Below are 16993 nucleotides of genomic sequence, written 5' to 3'. Positions count from 1 at the left end.
GAGGCAGTGAGCAAGAGGTTGAATTTATTATAAGGTAGTATCTCCAACATTCTTTAGAAAGCTAAATGTATTCAGATATAATTGTCTGAATTTACAGAACAACAGAATAAAAGTGATAAGAGAATACAAGAATTAAACATCTTTTATTTTTTCTTTATTGTCTTCCAAACTATTTTACTGCTGAATTCTTTCACATTTCCAAGCAAATTTTTATTTCAAAGCCATGCTATCTTGTTCCAGATCACTAAATAAAACGAAAATTTTCGTACTTTGTTTTGCAAAGTAGTAAAAATCTTACTCTTATACTTCCTAAACAGTTATCAATATGTGGCCACTATCATTCCAAACCTTAGAATATGAAGCTTAACAATTAAACCTTCTTTTAAAACATAACTTGAAAAAAATTCCATGTTATCACATAGAATAGGAATTCATACACTATGTTGCCTCTAGCCCTACCCTGACTCTGACTAATTAGGTGTTTGACTACCTTTTTCAAACACAAACTGCTTGCTCACTTCATCTGGGGCAGGAGGAGCTGCTAGCCGTGGCCCTGGCATTGGCCATGGCACTGACGCGAGCCCTGGTTGCCCTTCTGGCCTGGATTCTCTCTTCCTCATCTCTCACAGCCTCTTCATACATCACTGGGAAGGCAGTGGGTACGGTATTATAGATCTTGGCCAAAAACTCTAATACCTTCATCTTGCTGGTTTCAGCGTAGGCTCTCGGACCCCACAGGAATTTATAGGAAGGAGGATCGCTGTTGGGCACCTGCTGGTACTCTAGATATTTTTCCTTCACCATATCGATAATGAGCTTCCTGGGTTCCCCATAGATAAAGTGGCTCCTCCCAACATGTACCCCCATCATATTCAACACTTCACAAATTTGCTGCCCAGTGGCGCTGTTGCCCTTGTAGAAGATCAAGCCCAGGATGGTCATCAGAAAGCCGGTCTTGGGAAAGCCTCTGTCATCACTCAGCCTCTCGTTGTAGCCTAATTCCAATTTGTTGACAAGGACATAGGTGTGCCTGTTGGGATCCACTTCCTTCATATCAAGGCCAAAGATGAGCTCGAGGTAGTGAGCAGCTCTCTTCAGGATCTCAGGAAAGTGATTCCTGTACACAAGGACTACATTTCTCAGCATGTCTCCCTTTGTTACAGGCTCTTTCATTTGATACTTGTATAGCAGGTAATACACCATCAGAGCTATCTTCTCATCGAAAGGGCTTCTGCGCAATTGAATGGCTGACTGGGCCTGCGAGGAGCTTGGAATTTCTTGCGCTTGATTGCTGGCACCTTCATTAGATCTTGCATTTGGAATAGCTGCAGCAGGAGTGCTGGTGGATGGGGCTCTCTGAGGCCCCTGGGGAGTGCTGGGTGTCCCAGCAGCACGTGAGCCTCGCTGGGTACTTTTGACACGAGGAGAGGAGGAGGAAGACGGTTCTTGTCTTGTAGCTGCAGCAGCCTGAGCACCCACCATATTCTGGTTCCCTTCTCGTGCCAGGTAGCGTTTCTCACGGGCACGGAGCTTACTCTTCTTACCCCGAGGCATGATGACTTTGGTTAGAAGCAGGAAGGAGTGCAAGATTAAGGCACCTGGAGGACAGAATGAGATTATGTGTGCCCTTCAGGAGGGAGATACTACCTTGACTTTAAGGAAGACTGCCTCTGCAGGTTTCCCTGGGGTCCCTATTCTATCAACCCACATGGGCTCCTGATTTCCTGGTCAGCCTGTACCCTGAGGACTCCATGGAGGTCACTAGAATTCTTGCTAGGCTGCAGTCTGCCAGCTCTGCCTGGGGCTTACAGGGGCTGACAGCAGGACTTAACAGGCTCAGCCTCTTTGGAGTCCTCTCTGTTTGGGGGTAGGGGTGCAGGGATAGTATATTTCTCTAGATTCGCCTTCAGGGCTGCCTTCTTAACTTCTGGTAGGACCCAGGGCCCTTCTGGTATGCTGTGCTAATGTGCTTACCCCTCATACCAAAGCCCTCACCAACTTGAAACAGCAGAGGGTGAAGTGAGGGGCCACCTCTTCTGGCCACACCTCCCAGGGGATACCCGGAATGACAGCAATGGCAGTTTTCTGTGGGATCTTCTCTACCTGGGTAGGGTTCTCTGTCCTCACTCAAGGTCTTCACCTTAACTCCTGGTAGGACCCGAAACTTCTTTCTTTCCTGACCTGAGACACATCCCGCAGGGCAAGGCCTTCACATCCCTGAGACTTCTAAAGAGGAAGTTAGGGAGGCCTCATCCTAACATATCTGACACCAGGGGCTGACAGCACCTGTAGATATGTGGGACCCCTTCTTTTCTGAAGTGGGTGGGCCCCTCAGTCCTCAGTCTCCTGGCAAAGTTTGGCACTCCCTTCTCTTTTAACCTGAGACCTATGCCCTCAGAGCAAGGTTTTTCAGCTACCTAAAATCCCAAGGACAAGTGAAGGTGCACCTCCTTCTGCCACACCTGCCTGAGGCTTCCCAGGGCTTACAGCGGGGCCAAGTACATAGGGTATATAATCGCCTCCCTCTTCAGGGGTTGGGCCGTCTCTCTTCCCCCCACCCTTCTCTGTTTATTTGTTTTTTAAATGTTACATTTAAAAAAATATAAGAGGTCCCCATACACCCCCACCCCTCTCAACTCACTCCTCCCACACCGACAACCTCTTTCATCACTGTGGCACATTCATTGCATTTGGTGAACACATTTTGGAGCACTGCTGTACCACATGGATAATGGTCGACTTGGGGAGAGTATAAACTACAATGTAAACCATTATCCATGTGGGCTGTCTCTTTAGTGTTCAGGTTCCTCACCTTGACTCTGCGTTTTGTCTGCCTGGTCCCCTCTCAACTGACCTTTAGGCTACCCCCTTAGATCAGGATTCTCACCTCCCTGAAACATCCCCTCCCCAGAAGTGGTGGGGCATCTCAGACTGACAGCCCTGCATGGAGCTTCCCAGAGCTGAGAGAGGGTACCGTGCTCTGTGGAACCCCGTCTGTTCTGGGGTACATCGTCTCTTCAGTCCTCAGGTTCTTCCCCTTGATTCCTTACCTTTACTCTCTGGTACCCTCCCCTCTGCAGACTTGAGACCTATACTAATCAGACCAATGCACTCATCTCCCAGATATCCTCAAGAGGCTGTGGGGGTGGGGGCTCAGAATGACAGGACTGCCCAGGGCTTGCCAGAGCTGGCCACGCAGGCAGGGCCTGACTCTGTGCGTTGGCCTTTACTCTGGTGTGGGTGGTCCCCTCAGGCCTCACGGTCCTCACACTGACTGCTGGGAGTGCCAGGGACTCTTCTTTCTCATGACCTGAGGATGCCCCTCTCAGATAAGGACCACCTATCCCTGAAACACTGCCCGCAGCCCAGGACAAGGGGAGAAAGTGCCTCAGCCTCAAAACCTTGCCCAGGGCCTCCCAGGGCTGACAAAACCTTGGCTCTTGCTGCGGGCTGGTAGTTCCTTCAGCCCCCTCACAGGGTCCTCCCCCTCCCTTCTGCCTGGGCCCGGCCCCTCCCTCTCCTTGGCCTGAAGCTGCCCTGCTGTTTGAACGTCCTCACTTCTCCGAGTCCCCCCACAGGGATAATTCTGAGGGTGCTCAGAGCGTGCGCTACCTCAGGTGAGCCCTTCCTGGGCAGTTTGGGACTCTGTGGGGTCCCCTCTCCGCCAGCACAGCCAGGGCCAGTTCCCTCCCACCTCGCTGAGGGTCTTTACCACACCTCCCCCAGCAAAGCCTTGAGCGCTTTCCTGCCCCAGACCTGAAGCTGACCACCCCCACATCCCACCCCCCTACACCCCCCCACACCTCCCTCATACCCCACCCCCACGCCCCCCCACACCCCACCCCCACACCCCACCCCACACACACCACACCCCCACACCCCCCACACACACCCCACCCCACCCCCATCACCCCCACACACCCCCACACCCCACCGTGCTCACACCAAGGCCTTCGGTTCTCCGAGACGCCAGGGCCGGAAATGCCGGCAAGTCCCCGCGACGACCCGACGCGCCTGGGGTCTCCCGGGGCTGCCGGCAGGGGCGTGGCTCCGCCCTACCGCCGCCCTGTTGGGGTGGCCCATTCCTGAGACCCAGCTCAGGGTCTCCTCACCTTCGCCACCGTCCGGAGCCGGGCTTCCTCCCCGAGCTCCACACCCTGATCCAGTGCCCTCCTCTCCCTGATGACCCAAGGCGGGAAAGCGGAGGGGCGCCACGTCCCACGCTTCCCGCCCCGCCCCGAGTCCGCTAGGGTTGATGGCCGCCGGCCGGACCCTCTCCCGGGGGTAAGGGGTCTCCTCACTCTTCACAAATGGGCTCCCTCTTACCTCCCGGCAGAGCCTGAAACTGCCACCCCTCGCAGCAATTCCTCCCTTCTGCAGCAGGCTAGAGGTGGATATCGGATATCAGGGCTTGTTACATCCGGCCACCCGGGCCTTTGAGCTCTGTCAGCAGGGCTCAGAGCGACCCTCTCCTCTGAGGTGGGCTGTTGCCTCAGACCTCACTCAGGGTCTTGCCTTTACTGCCGAAAGGCCTTTACTGCTGAAAGGCACCTCCCTCTGCCGGCCTGGGGCCCGAGGCCGTCCCCTTGGCCCATCCTGACCCCTTGGTCCATCCTGAGTACCGGAAGGGAGATTCCGAGGGCACTACCTCAGGCGATTCCTGTCAGGGCTTCTCGGGGCTTCCACCAGGAGAGGGGTTCTGTGGAACTCCCTCTCTTCTGGTGGAAGGGGCTTTCAAATCTTTTCCACAGGCCTTACCTTAATTCCAGCCACGGCCTGGAACTTCTCTCTCGAGTGACCCGACGTCTCTCTGGAGCCCCTCAGACCTCGCAGCTGCCGGGAGCAATCAGAGGCAGGAAGTGGAGAAGCTACTTCCGGCTGCCCACATCTGGGGCATCCTAGGACTGATGGGAGGAGCAAGGCTCTGTGGGGGCCCCATGGGGGCCCTCTCCCTTGTAGCAGGGGAATTTGCACACAGTTCATATGGGGGCCTTTTCTGGACATCTGGCAGGGCCGGAGACTCCTATCTGCTGACCTAAGTCTGCCTAAATCTAATACTGTCTCCCCCCACTCCGCCATCAGGCACCAAAACGGCTCTCAGCCCCAGTCCACTAGCAAGGACTGAACTGTCAGAGAACTGGAGATTTGTAGCTATTCCAGAATCCATATCACTGGGTGATGCAGGGGAGCCAGCTGGAGTCTGCCTGATAGTAAAACGCAGAGATTCTACAGGAGGGTGGGGTTTCAGGCATGCCTCTGGTCCTTTCAAGCCAGTAGATCCGCGCGCTCAGATCACACTGAAACTTGGGTTGATAACGAGGATGCAGAGATTTTCCAAGCTTACTCAGACAAGTTGTCTAGGAAACGCCTTCAGATTCCACACCCTAAGCTTAGGATGGCTACATTCAGCCCTATAAACTCTGGATTCAGACTCTAGACTGCCAGTCTCCTCTGGGCTCTCCTGACTTTTTTTTTTTTTCTTTCACTTTTCACACACGGTCTCTCTCATGGACCCTGGGAATTGTTCTTCCCCAGAGGTGCCTTCCGCTGATCATCACTAATTGAGCTTGTCCAGTCTGGACCCATTCCCTGTCACCTGGTCATCATAATGATATTCATGCTTCTCAAAGTAAAAATCGTATTAAGATTTCAGAATGTTAAAGCATACCAGAGATATCCTGGTACTCAGGACATCACTGCACAATCCTGCTTTATATGGTTGAGGGATTCAGTTAATTTTCTGCTCAGCCTAATGAGAAAAGAGATTAAATTAAATGAAAATTATTAAAAATTAATACAAACTAAAATAACAGTGAGACAGTATATTTTCATAGGAAAGTTGGAACAAACTTTAAAAGGTTGATAAAATAAAATGCCTGTGACGAGAGTAGGGTATTCACATGCATTAATATGTGCAAATAGGAATTGGCACAATATTATTGAAATGGAGTTTCAGCAATACATATTAAAATTTGTAATTGTCACATTCTGTGCACTTTAATCCAATTTGCACTTTGCTGTGCCTTTCCTATAAGAAAACATGCACATTTGTAAAAAAATTCATATTCAACAATGATGATTCCATTTCTGTTAACGATAGCAACAAATGGAAATAGGCAAATGGTCAATTGCATAACAGTCAGACTTCAGAGTTCTAAGGAGTAGTTAAACGAGTGAGGTGGAGCTATATGTGCTGTCACAAAGATTCTGCATTTATTTTATGAAGTGGTAAGGACGAGAGGTAGAACAATATGTACATAGCTATGTATGACTATTAAAAACTTACAAGGTGTTTTTTATAGCACATCTATGTAAGAGAAAGTCTAGAATAAACTTAAAATAATATGAAGTTTTTAATTGTGGTTGCTTGTGGGGAGGGGCTGAATTTTGGAGGAACATATTAAGGAAGAGGAATTCTGATTTATCTGTATTAGAATTTTTTGGCAGCAAGTATATACCCACTATTACCTTTGCAATTAAAGTATTTAAGCTGTTTGTTAGACATAAAATTCCTGTTAGCAGAAGGAATGGAAAAAGCCTGAAATATGAATGGCGTAACACTACAAAAGTTTTGTTTGTCGTGCACATAAAATCCGCTGTGGGTTGGCAGGAGCTCTCAGCTGTCAGGTGTCCCAGGGATCCAGGTTGGTTCCATCATATGGTTCCACACCTCAACACAGGGTCTCCATGTTGGCTGCTGAATGGAACAAAAAGCATGGGGGGGGGGGGCGGGGAGTGGCTATGGCTCAAACAACTGGGCTCCTGTCCACCACATGTGAAACCCTGGGTTCACGTCCCAAGACCTTCTTGCGAGGGCAGGCTTGCCCGCACGCTGCAAAGAGCCGCCAGCCTGGGTGCTGCAGAGTGCTGCCGGCCCGCAAGTGCGGTAGAGAGCCAACTCAGCAAGGTGACGCAACAAAAACGGAGACAAGCAAAAACACAAAACGAAACAAAAACACAGAAGAGCTTGCAGCGAATGGGCACAGAGAGCAGACAACAAGCAAGCTGTGGGGGGGGGAGATAAATAAAAATAAAATACAAACACAGAAGGACACAAGACAAATGGACACAGAGAGCAGACAGCAAGCAAAAAGCCACTTGGGGGTGAGGATAAACAAAAAAAAGCATAGGGGTGACAGAATGGCTCTCAAATATGGTGGCCTGGAAGTGATTAACACTGCTGCTGTTCTTATTTTGGTGGCAAAGGTAGACATGCACCCTTCTAATTACAAGTGGGCTGGGCAATATAGTCTCCCCATGAACCTAGGAAGGAGAGCAAGATGTGATGTGAATGGGCAGTCACAGTCTCTCCCATCAACTGTTAACATAGTAGGTGCTCAATTAAGAGCAACTGTAAGAATTTGTTATGACAATAGCCCTCGTCATTCTTGGAGGAGTATCTGAGAAGGCCAATTTTCCTTGCACTGAGAAAACTTTTTCTAGTGCTTATCTGTGACAGGTATTTTCAAAGGCAGGATCACACCAATTTTCAAAATGACCCTGTAAATCTTTTCAGGAAGGAGTCACCCTTCTTCACTCAATAGCACATTTCCACACTGACCTGTATAATAAAGTCCATAATTTCAATAGGCTGAGACATTGCTTTTTCTTTTAGGTGCATTGTCAAAATGATAACTTCCAAGTCTCTGCTACCAACATTCAGACAAACATGCCTGAAACTTCATACAGGTCCATGAAGTACATTGTAAAACCAGATTTTTTCCTTGGGGGCAATACAGACAAAAACATTTGTAACAGGGTGAATTAATTTTTCTTTTTCTTTTCTTTTTTCTTTTTTTAATAAAAGCATGCATGTTTGCAAAAGAAATATTTTTTACCTCTGGGTTAAGCTGAATATATGCTCCACAAAGATTTCCCTGCCCTTATCATTGGAACCCATTAATATGTTATTTTACAAGGCCAAGGGACTTTACTGATGTAATAAAGTTACTGAACTGACTTCAAGGCAGGGAGATTATTCTGGATTATCTGGGTAGGTCTATCTAATCACATGACCTCTTACAAGAACAGAACTCTCTCTGGTTACAGGCAGAAGAGAGATGCAGCAGAGAGGAAAGTTTGAGAGATTTCATTTATGAAAAGAGTCAACATGTAATTGTTGACTCGGAGATGTAAGGGGCTCAGATGCAAGTCTTAGGGAGAGGCCCCTAGGAACTGTGGTGGATCTAGCTGACAACCAGCAAGGACAAAAGTACCTCAGTCTTACAACTGCAAAGAACGAGATTCTGCCAAAAACTTGGATGACCTCATTAGGATTCTTCCCACGCCTTCTAATATGAGCCTAGCCATCTGACAGCTTGATGTAGACCTTGTGAAACCTGCAGCAGAGAAACCAGCAGAGGCAACCCAGACTCTTACCTACAGAAAAGTGACACAATAAATATATACTGTCGTAAGCCACCAAGTCTGTGGTAATTTTTTATGGCAGAATAAAAAAATACAACAACCCCCTGGAAGGATTCCAGGTTTTAAGGAATTCAGCCTCTGTGCATGGTTGCTACAAAGTGAGTTCCGTGGCCCTTTCTCATCTCCCATTTATGAGGGAGGCTTGGGTTTTTTACCACATACTTAAGCTCAGTCATTAGTGTATGCATTCATTAGCCAGCCATAAGTTACCAGGTTAAAACTTATTTTACTAACTTCATCTGCTTTCTAAAACTTCTTCTCTAACTTCAGGGTTCTAGCCCCAAAAGAACTAGATTGAGTTTACTCACAAGCCAAAAAAGACTTTGTGAGAGTGGTAGAGGTGTCTGGGGGCGACGAGCAGGTGACTAATCTTCAATATCCAAAGTGAATCATTCTGTGGAAGGGGCTGTTGCTTTCCAAGGGATTCCACATTGAGGGACGGGGCAGCCAGGGAACCTGTGCAGGGAGGTGGAGTGCTCTACGTCAGAGGGAGGGCAGGTGATTCTGGACTGTCTGTTCCCCTGGAGCAAGGTGCAGCCTCAGAGGAGGAGAACATGAAGGTCTGGTGAGCAGGTCAAGATGCAGAGTCAGATAGGAGGGCACCCTGGGGAAGAAGGCCCAGGGACGGTGCTGTGACACGGGGAAAGTGTGGGGACTGACCACGTGTGCCAGCCCCTGGGCAGTGTCAGCTCTCAGGAACCCTGGGGTCAGGGCCAGCATGACTCCAGGCAGATGAAACTCACAGACTATCTGCAAACTGTGCATGCTCACATTTTCACCTTTCTTTCTTTTTTTTTTTTAAAGATTTATTTATTTCTCTCCCCTCCCCTCCTCCCAACCCCGGTTGTCTGTTCTCTGTGTCTATTTGCTGCGTCTTGTTTCTTTGTCCGCTTCTGTTGTTGTCAGCAGCACGGGAATCTGTGTTTCTTTTTGTTGCGTCATCTTGTTGTGTCAGCTCTCCATGTGTGTGGCGCCATTCCTGGGCAGGCTGCACTTTCTTTTGCACTGGGCGCTCTTACGGGGCGCACTCCTTGCGCGTGGGGCTCCCCTATGCGGGGGACATCCCTGCGTGGCAGGGCACTCCTTGTGCACATCAGCACTGCACGTGGGCCAGCTCCACACAGGTCAAGGAGGCCCGGGGTTTGAACCACGGACCTCCCATGTGGTCGACGGATGCCCTAACCACTGGACCACGTCCGTTTCCCTCACCTTTCTTCATCACACTTGCTTTCCGTACATTGGCCACAGGGTCCTCTTTTACTGCCTGAGAGACTTTATGGAGTAGTGAGAAACAAAATGAATTAAGAAACAGAAAGGCAGCGGACTTGGCCCAGTGGTTAGGGCGTCCATCTACCACATGGGAGTTCCCCGGTTCAAACCCTGGGCCTCCTTGACCCGTGTGCAGCTGGCCCATGCGCAGTGCTGATGCTCGCAGGGGGTGCCGTTCCACGCAAGGGTGTCCCTCGCGTAGGGGAGCCCCACGTGCAAGGAGTGCGCCCCATAAGGAGAGCTGCCCAGCGTGAAAGAAAGTTCAGCCTGCCCTGGCATGGTGCCACACACACTGAGAGCTGACACAACAAGATGATGCAACAAAAACACAGATTCCCGTGCCGCTGACAACAACAGAAACGGACAAAGAAGACGCAGCAAATAGACACAGAGAACAGACAACGGGGGAAGGGGAGAAAAATAAATAAATAAATCTTAAAAAAAAAAAAAAGAAACAGAAGGCCTGCCTTAGGCTGGGAGGAGTGGAAACCTGTGGACTCTGGAGGAATTCAGACCAGGGGTCTAGTCCCAGCTCTATCACTTATGAGCCATATGAATTCAGGAAAATTGCACAGCTTTGTGAACCTGAGATTATGGTGAAGTGGGCTTGATAAACTCTGTCTTTTAGGACAGTAGAGAAGTATGTGATGTATGTAAACACCCGGCACAGTGCCTGGCATGGATTGGTCTTTCATAATTGGCAGTTGTTACAATTATTTTTAAGCTCCAGACCTTATCCACATGCCCTCTAGGGAATTTTTTTTAAATGTTATTTAGGAGATATCAGGTAGTTTGCAACCCTCTATGACAGAACCCACCAAACCAATCAAAATGCAGCTTAACAAGTAAAACTAAATAATGTTTCGCCCACTTTAGGATATGTTGTTTAATATGGAATATGGGTGTGGGGTGACCTTGCCATCTGGATGTAACTCATGCCTCCTAGAATTTGTGTCAAGGACAAACTCCTTCTCTCACCCAGCTCCAGTTTAATCCAAACCACCTTTATTTGCATTTATTCACCCCCATTAAAATCTAGGAATAGTTTGCCAAATTAGACTCAAGATAACCTAGTAATAATGCCCTTATAATAGTGTGGGCTCTGCCTGCACAGTGGCTTCTGAGCATATCACCTCAAGGGACTATCACTCTTTTCTCAGAAACTCCCTCAAGACGTTGTGTACAAAACACCTAGTTTGTGCAGTCTGCTTCACTGCACTGGGTCAGGAACACTGGGCACCTTCCAATCCTGCCCTGTTGGGGGTTTCTTTCTGGATTATTCGTGATACCAAGGTTTTAGGTTTTCCCCTGCCCCATTAACAGATAACAGATGACCCCAAACCCCCACCCCTGTCCCTAATCCAACAGGATGTACTAAGCACCTGCACAATCATAAATGAAATTTGTTTTATGTTAACAAAACTAGACAAGTAGAAAAAATCTCAAACCTTCAAAAGAAAACATAGAATCATTCAGAGGGCCCAAGACAACAGCTACAGAAATCAATCATGGTTATCCTCATTTCTCTCTTCTTTTTCCTCACCCCTAAAATCAATCCTTTTACCCATTATAACACCATTACTGATAGTATTGCTGCTGCTTCTTTTTGGTCCTTGTCTCTTACAGCTTCTTGTCCAATTCACACACCGAATCGTACAGTCAACAACCCAGAAATACCTAAACGACATCTTTCTGCTGCGTGAGCAACAATATCAACCCGTACGGGACCTGAAACCACAGCCCACTGGACAGAATGGAAGGGAATTTTTCTCTGCCCCTTCACAGCAGGAAGTAGTCAGATTGAGCCAACGCCCCAAATCCCCTCATCTCCCATCCTGTGCAGTACCGTATACCCAATACCGAGGTCCCCCTATATATATATATATATAAACAAAGAGTTATGAATGTTAGAGGTTCCTTCTAAGTTTCCAATAAGTAACAAGCTGTGACTCAGTTCCCCCTGACATGCATTGAGGAAAGACAGCCTTCCCATAAGCCTACGTGTCTGAGGGGATGGCACTTCCTCAAAGGTTGAACAAAGAAACCACATAGAGATGGGAGTAAAGGGAGATGGAGACCTTCACTACCTGCATATCGAAGGGAGATTTTAAAAAAACGTTTACTTCCTGCAGATCAAAGGAACACCTGCTCCTCCAGCATTCCAAGAAAACCTAACTCCCTAACCACTATTCTCTAGCCATATGGGAAAATTTTCACCTCTAGCGCTTCCTATTGGCCCCCGCAACTCACTTGGACCCTCAACCCCCTCCCACCAACTATCATTTCCCTGCCTAGGAAAGTTCTGTTTAATTTCAAATCCCTCCCCTTCCAGGAGTGGGCTGAAGTCTATTCTTCAGACCCCCTCTGTTGGGAGAGCTTCCCAAAAAACCTTCTGCCTGCAATCAGTTTCCGTGTCCCAGGGAGTGCCGTTTTTCTCCAACACAAGGTAACTGCTAAAAGCAGTTTCCATTCCAGTCTTTAGTCTCTCAACTGTGATGCAGCCCTTCTGAGAGTTTGGCCACTGCTCAGCACTCCCACAGCCCCTTCCTAGCGAATACTCAGCTTAATTTAAAATGAACTCCCGCTGCAGGACTTGTGGTTTCCCCAGGCTCCACACCCCTTTGCCTCAGGGCATTTACCTTGGATGATTCTCATCCAGAACCCAGCAAGCCTCGTTCCTTCTCTTGATGTGTCCTTTAAATATTAGGTTTCTCACCATCTTCTTTATGTGATCACTTCTCCTATGCTAAAATTCTATGGGCATGGGCTGGCCCTTCTTTATCCTCCAACCCCCAGTACTAATGTTTGTTTGAAGAATAAAGAGTCAGTGAGGAAGAGTTTTTATTTATTATAATTTGACATTTAATACATTCTTGAATAAGTTAGGTGAATCCAGGTACATATCTCTTTTATCTTTATGCAGGAAAATACATACAACTCAAAATTTCCCATTTTAACCACCTTCAAGTGTATAACTCAGCAGTGTTAATTATATTCAAAATATTGTGCTAGCATCACCAATATCCATTATCCAAACTTTACATCTGCACACAACAAGCAATAATTTTAACTGTACAGAACAGAACTGAAAGGGAAAAGGGAAACCAATAATTTACTGTTTTTATTTCTTTTTTTCTGTTTCTTGAGGCTATTTTACTGAATTCTGTACCTTTCCAAGGAAATGCCTATACAATGCCATATTATCTTGCTCCAGTTCACTAAAGAAGATGAAACGTTTCCCAGTTTGTTCTACGAAATAGTAAAGTTCCTACTCTCAAACCTCATTAACAGTGATCAATGTGTGATCAATATCATTCCTAAACTTAGATTCTGAAGCTAATGAAACCATGCATTAAAAGGAACATTTGGCAAAAAAGGTATGTTACCATATAGAACAGGAAAACAAAAATGATATTACCTGTGCTGTCACCAACCCCTCAAAAAACCCTCCACAAATTAGAACATTGACAGCCCTCTTCAAACTCGATGTGGAGCATCTTGCTCACTTTGCTTTGGGCAGGAGCTGCCGGGTATGGCCCTGGCACGTGCACTGGCCGTGGTGCTCATGTGAGCCCTGGCTGCAGCTCTGGCTTGGGCTCTCTCTTCCTCATCTCTCATAGCCTCTTCATACAATAATGGGAAGGCACTGGGAATGGTATTATGGATCTTGGCCAAAAACTCTAATACTTTCATCTTGGTGGTCTCAGCATGGGCTCTCGGACCCCACAGGAATTCATAGCATGGAGGATTGCTATTGGGCACCTGACGGTACTCCAGGTAATTTAGCTGCACCATATCTTTGGTGAGGAGCTGCTTGGGATCCCCAAAGATGAAATGCCTCCTCTCAGCATATACCCCCATCAAATTCAACACTTCCCAGACTTCCTCCTCAGTGGCGCAGTTGCCCTTCGTGAGGATCACCCCCAGGACAGTCATCAGCAGGCCGGTTTTGGGCAGGCCTCTGTCTTCATTCGTCTTCCCCTCGCAGCTCATTTCCAATTTGTTGACGAGGACATAGGTGTGCTTGATGGTATCCACTTCCTTCACGTCAAGGCCAAAGATAAGCTCCAGGTGATGAGCGGCTTTCTTCAGGATCTCAGGGTAGTGGCTCTTGGACGTTTGGATTATATTTTTCAGCATATCTCCCTTTGTTATGGGCTCTTTCATTTGATACTTGTGCAGCAGATAATGCACCAGCATGGCCACTTTCATATCTACAGGGCCTCTGAGCCAGTGCGCAGTGGCAGGCTGGGCCTGTGCTGACTTTGCACTTTCTTCCTCTTGGGTGTTGGTACCTTCTTCAGAGCCTGTGCATGGCACAGCTGCAGCAGGAGTGCTGGTGGATGAGCCTCTCTGAAGCCCCTGAGGAGGACTAGGTGGCCAAGCAGGAGGTGAGCTTTCAGCAATATCTTTGGTCCCAGGAGAGCAGGAAGCCTGGGCCTCTTCTGCCACTGCTGCAGGAGCCTGAGGACCCACCTGGGCTTCTTCCCGTGCCTGGCGGCGTTTTTCACGGGCACGAATCTTACTCTTCTGACCCCGAGGCATGATGACTGAGGTCAGGGACAGCAAGCAGCAGTGTGGGTAGGGGTGCAGTTGATAAGGGTACCTGGAGGAGAGAGGATGAGATGCTGTGAGCTCCTTCAGCATGGAGACCCTACCCTTGTGTTGGATGAAGTTTGGCTTTGCGGGTTTCCTTGGGGTCACTGCTCTAGGAACCCATAAGGCTCCTATTCTCTGATCACCCTGTCTCCTAATATCCTCTGGAAGGAATTAGAGTGAGCCTTGCGCTGTTGTCTGCCAGTTCTGTCTGGGGCTTACTGAGGCCGACAGCTGGGACTGGCAGGTTCAGACTCCATGAAGATGCCTTGTTCGGAGGGGGAGGGTGCGTCATGTTTTTCTTAGTTTACGTTCAGGGCTATTGCCTGGACATCTGCAGGATCTGGGAATGCTCTGCCTTACTGCTTTGGTACTGACCCCCTCATACCAAGACTCTCACCTCCTTGAGACCTCGGAGAAGGAAATCAGGGAGATCATCTGATGATAGCTGCCTGGGGGCACCCTATGGTGACAGCAGCGGCTGAACTCAGTGGGACCTTCTCTGTCCTGTGGAAACTAGGGTTCTCAATATTCATGAGGGCCTGGGGCTTCTCCCTCTGCGGACCACAGACCTATTCCCTCAGAACAAGGTCCTCTCATCCCTGAGACCCCTGGGGCAGAGGTTAGGGAGGGCCCATTCTAACCTATCTGCCCTGGGGTGCCCCATGGCTGACAGCACGCGATAGGCCCAAGAAGGCAGTCATGGGGGACCCAGATGGGCAGATGTGACCAGAACCTCCCAGGGTTGACCACAGGAGCAGGCCCTGACCCTGACCCCTCGCCTTCGTTCTGTCGTGCCATCAGTCCCCTCCTTTCTCTTTGGGTTCTGACCCTGCCTCCTGGCCAGGAATGCCGCCCTCTGTTGACCTGAATCAGCCAGCCTTAGAGCAAGGCCTTTGGCCCCCTCCCACAGTGACGGGAGAGGGGACTGCGGGTGTGTCTGGGCCTCGTGGCCGCGCCCAGGGCTCCCGGGGGTCAGGGCAGGGGATCATGGCAGGGGCAGGGCTCGGATTAGACGCCTCTCCTAGGGGGATGCGGGGTTCCCCTAGGACTTACAGAGGAGGTTTCAAGGACTCTGGGCCAGGCCCGGGACTCCGCCCTCTTCTGACCTGAGGCCGACACTCTGGGTCAGTGCCCTCACCTTTCTGAGTCCCTCCAGGGGCAATCCGAGGGCTCTGGGTAAGGCGATCCTTGCCCCGGGCCTACTACGGCGGACAGGAGGGGTGGGATTCTGAGGGAACCCTAGCTTCTGGGGCGGCGGGTCCCCTCAAACCTCTCTCAGGGTCTTTATCTTACCTCCCGGCTGGGTCGGACTCCTCCTTTTGATGATCTGATTTCCGTCTCTTCACGCGGATGCCAACCTGCGCGCCCCGCAGGCTCCCGAGGCGGAAGTCAGCGGGAGTCACATTCGGGGACTTCTGCCTGGGGCCTCCCAGGCCTGACAGCAGGGACCGCCCGGCTGGGGGAAGCGAGTGCGTGAGGTGCGGAGGGGGGCGCGAGGGGGAAGCGAGGGGGAAGGTGAGGGGGGCGCCAGGGGTGTGCCAGGGGGGCGCGAGGGGGGCGCCAGGGGGAAGGTGAGGGGGGCGCCAGGGGGAAGCGAGTGCGTGAGGTGCGGAGGGGGGCGCGAGGGGGGCGCGAGGGGGGCGCGAGGGGGACCACAAGGGGGGAGGTGAGGGGGGCGCCAGGGGGAAGCGAGTCTGTGAGGTGCGGAGGGGGACGTGAGGGGGTCGGAGGGGCGCAAGGGAGCTGGAGGGAGACGTAGGGGGGGCTCGATGGGGGGCACAAGGGGGGAGGTGAGGGGGACGCGAGGGCGGCCTTGACTCTGTATAAGGAAGAGTCAGGGCTGTATGATTTTGTGAAGCCCAGATCTTGATGTCACGTAACATTTCGTTGCAAAGTACAGTATTTGTAGAAAGATATATATCGTAGACATGTTTTAATTAATTTTTGTTTTATATGGCAAGGCCCTTGATTTTACGATAATAACCCATCTATACGCCAAAAATGGCCTTGATCATCATTTCTATGCTATATCACAATAGAGCCACCTACTAGCGCAGTGACAGGAAGTGCATGAAATAAAAAAGTTAAGGAGTGGAACGTAAGAAATAAAGTTTTCATAATTATAGATGATTAGACTGTGTATGAGAAAAATCCAAAAGAGCTAAAGATAAACCATTCAATCATTAAAAGAGTTTATAAAGGTTACTCGGCATAAAAGCAATATACAAAAACACATTTTTTTCTGCAGCAACAAACAGTATGATAATAAAATTTAAACAAGATGTAACATTTAAACTGCCATAAAAAATCAAGCACCTAAATTAAATCTAACAAAAATGTCTAAAAACTCTACAAAACATTATAAAATACTATTTAGATAAATTAAGAAAGCCATTCATGAAGAGAGAAATACAATATATTCATGGGTAGGAAGATTCAATATTGTAAACTTGTTGATTTGCCTCAGCTCTAATCCAAGGATTGACTGCAATCACATTCAAACACCCAATTGGATTTATGTGTGTGTAGGGGGGGATGTGTATGTGAGTATGAGTATGCGAAACTTGACAAACTTTCAAGTTTAAATTTCATATAAATTTAAATTTATAGCAGATAACCAAAAATGACCTAGACACTCTTGAAAAAGAAAATAAGAGGGCATACTCAACAATATAATAAGAATTATTAAAAGACTATT

General features: G+C 48.8%; 2 protein-coding genes across 2 annotated transcripts; both read right to left on the bottom strand.

The window, feature by feature from the left end:
• Window positions 1-138: 138 nt before the first annotated feature.
• Window positions 139-4847, bottom strand: LOC101436008 (melanoma-associated antigen B10-like). The gene is made up of 2 exons (XM_058291247.1): window positions 4759-4847; window positions 139-1598 (listed from the first exon to the last, which is right to left on the bottom strand). Exon 2 carries the CDS (start codon window positions 1552-1554, stop codon window positions 520-522), a length of 1035 nt encoding a protein of 344 aa, XP_058147230.1. The 5' UTR covers window positions 1555-1598; window positions 4759-4847; the 3' UTR covers window positions 139-519.
• On the bottom strand, window positions 3940-14285 carry LOC131277263 (melanoma-associated antigen B10-like). The gene is made up of 4 exons (XM_058291989.1): window positions 13203-14285; window positions 9637-9699; window positions 8228-8339; window positions 3940-4384 (listed from the first exon to the last, which is right to left on the bottom strand). Exons 1-4 carry the CDS (start codon window positions 14239-14241, stop codon window positions 3940-3942), a joined length of 1659 nt encoding a protein of 552 aa, XP_058147972.1. The 5' UTR covers window positions 14242-14285.
• Window positions 14286-16993: the final 2708 nt, after the last annotated feature.

This window comes from Dasypus novemcinctus, chromosome X (genome assembly GCF_030445035.2).
Source record: "Dasypus novemcinctus isolate mDasNov1 chromosome X, mDasNov1.1.hap2, whole genome shotgun sequence".
Taxonomy (NCBI): domain Eukaryota; kingdom Metazoa; phylum Chordata; class Mammalia; order Cingulata; family Dasypodidae; genus Dasypus; species Dasypus novemcinctus.
This window is presented reverse-complemented; position numbering and strand designations above follow the sequence as displayed.

Coding starts and splice junctions, on each gene's coding strand:
- LOC131277263 (XM_058291989.1), bottom strand. CDS start 14,241: ATGCCTCGGGGTCAGAAGAGTAAGATTCGTGCCCGTGAAAAACGCCGC. Junction 9,700..13,202: donor CAGCTCCTGCCCAAAGCAAA/GTGAGCAAGATG, acceptor TACTCCATAAAG/TCTCTCAGGCAGTAAAAGAG. Junction 8,340..9,636: donor AGCAAGTGTGATGAAGAAAG/GTGAGGGAAACG, acceptor TCTCTGCTGCAG/GTTTCACAAGGTCTACATCA.
- LOC101436008 (XM_058291247.1), bottom strand. CDS start 1,554: ATGCCTCGGGGTAAGAAGAGTAAGCTCCGTGCCCGTGAGAAACGCTAC.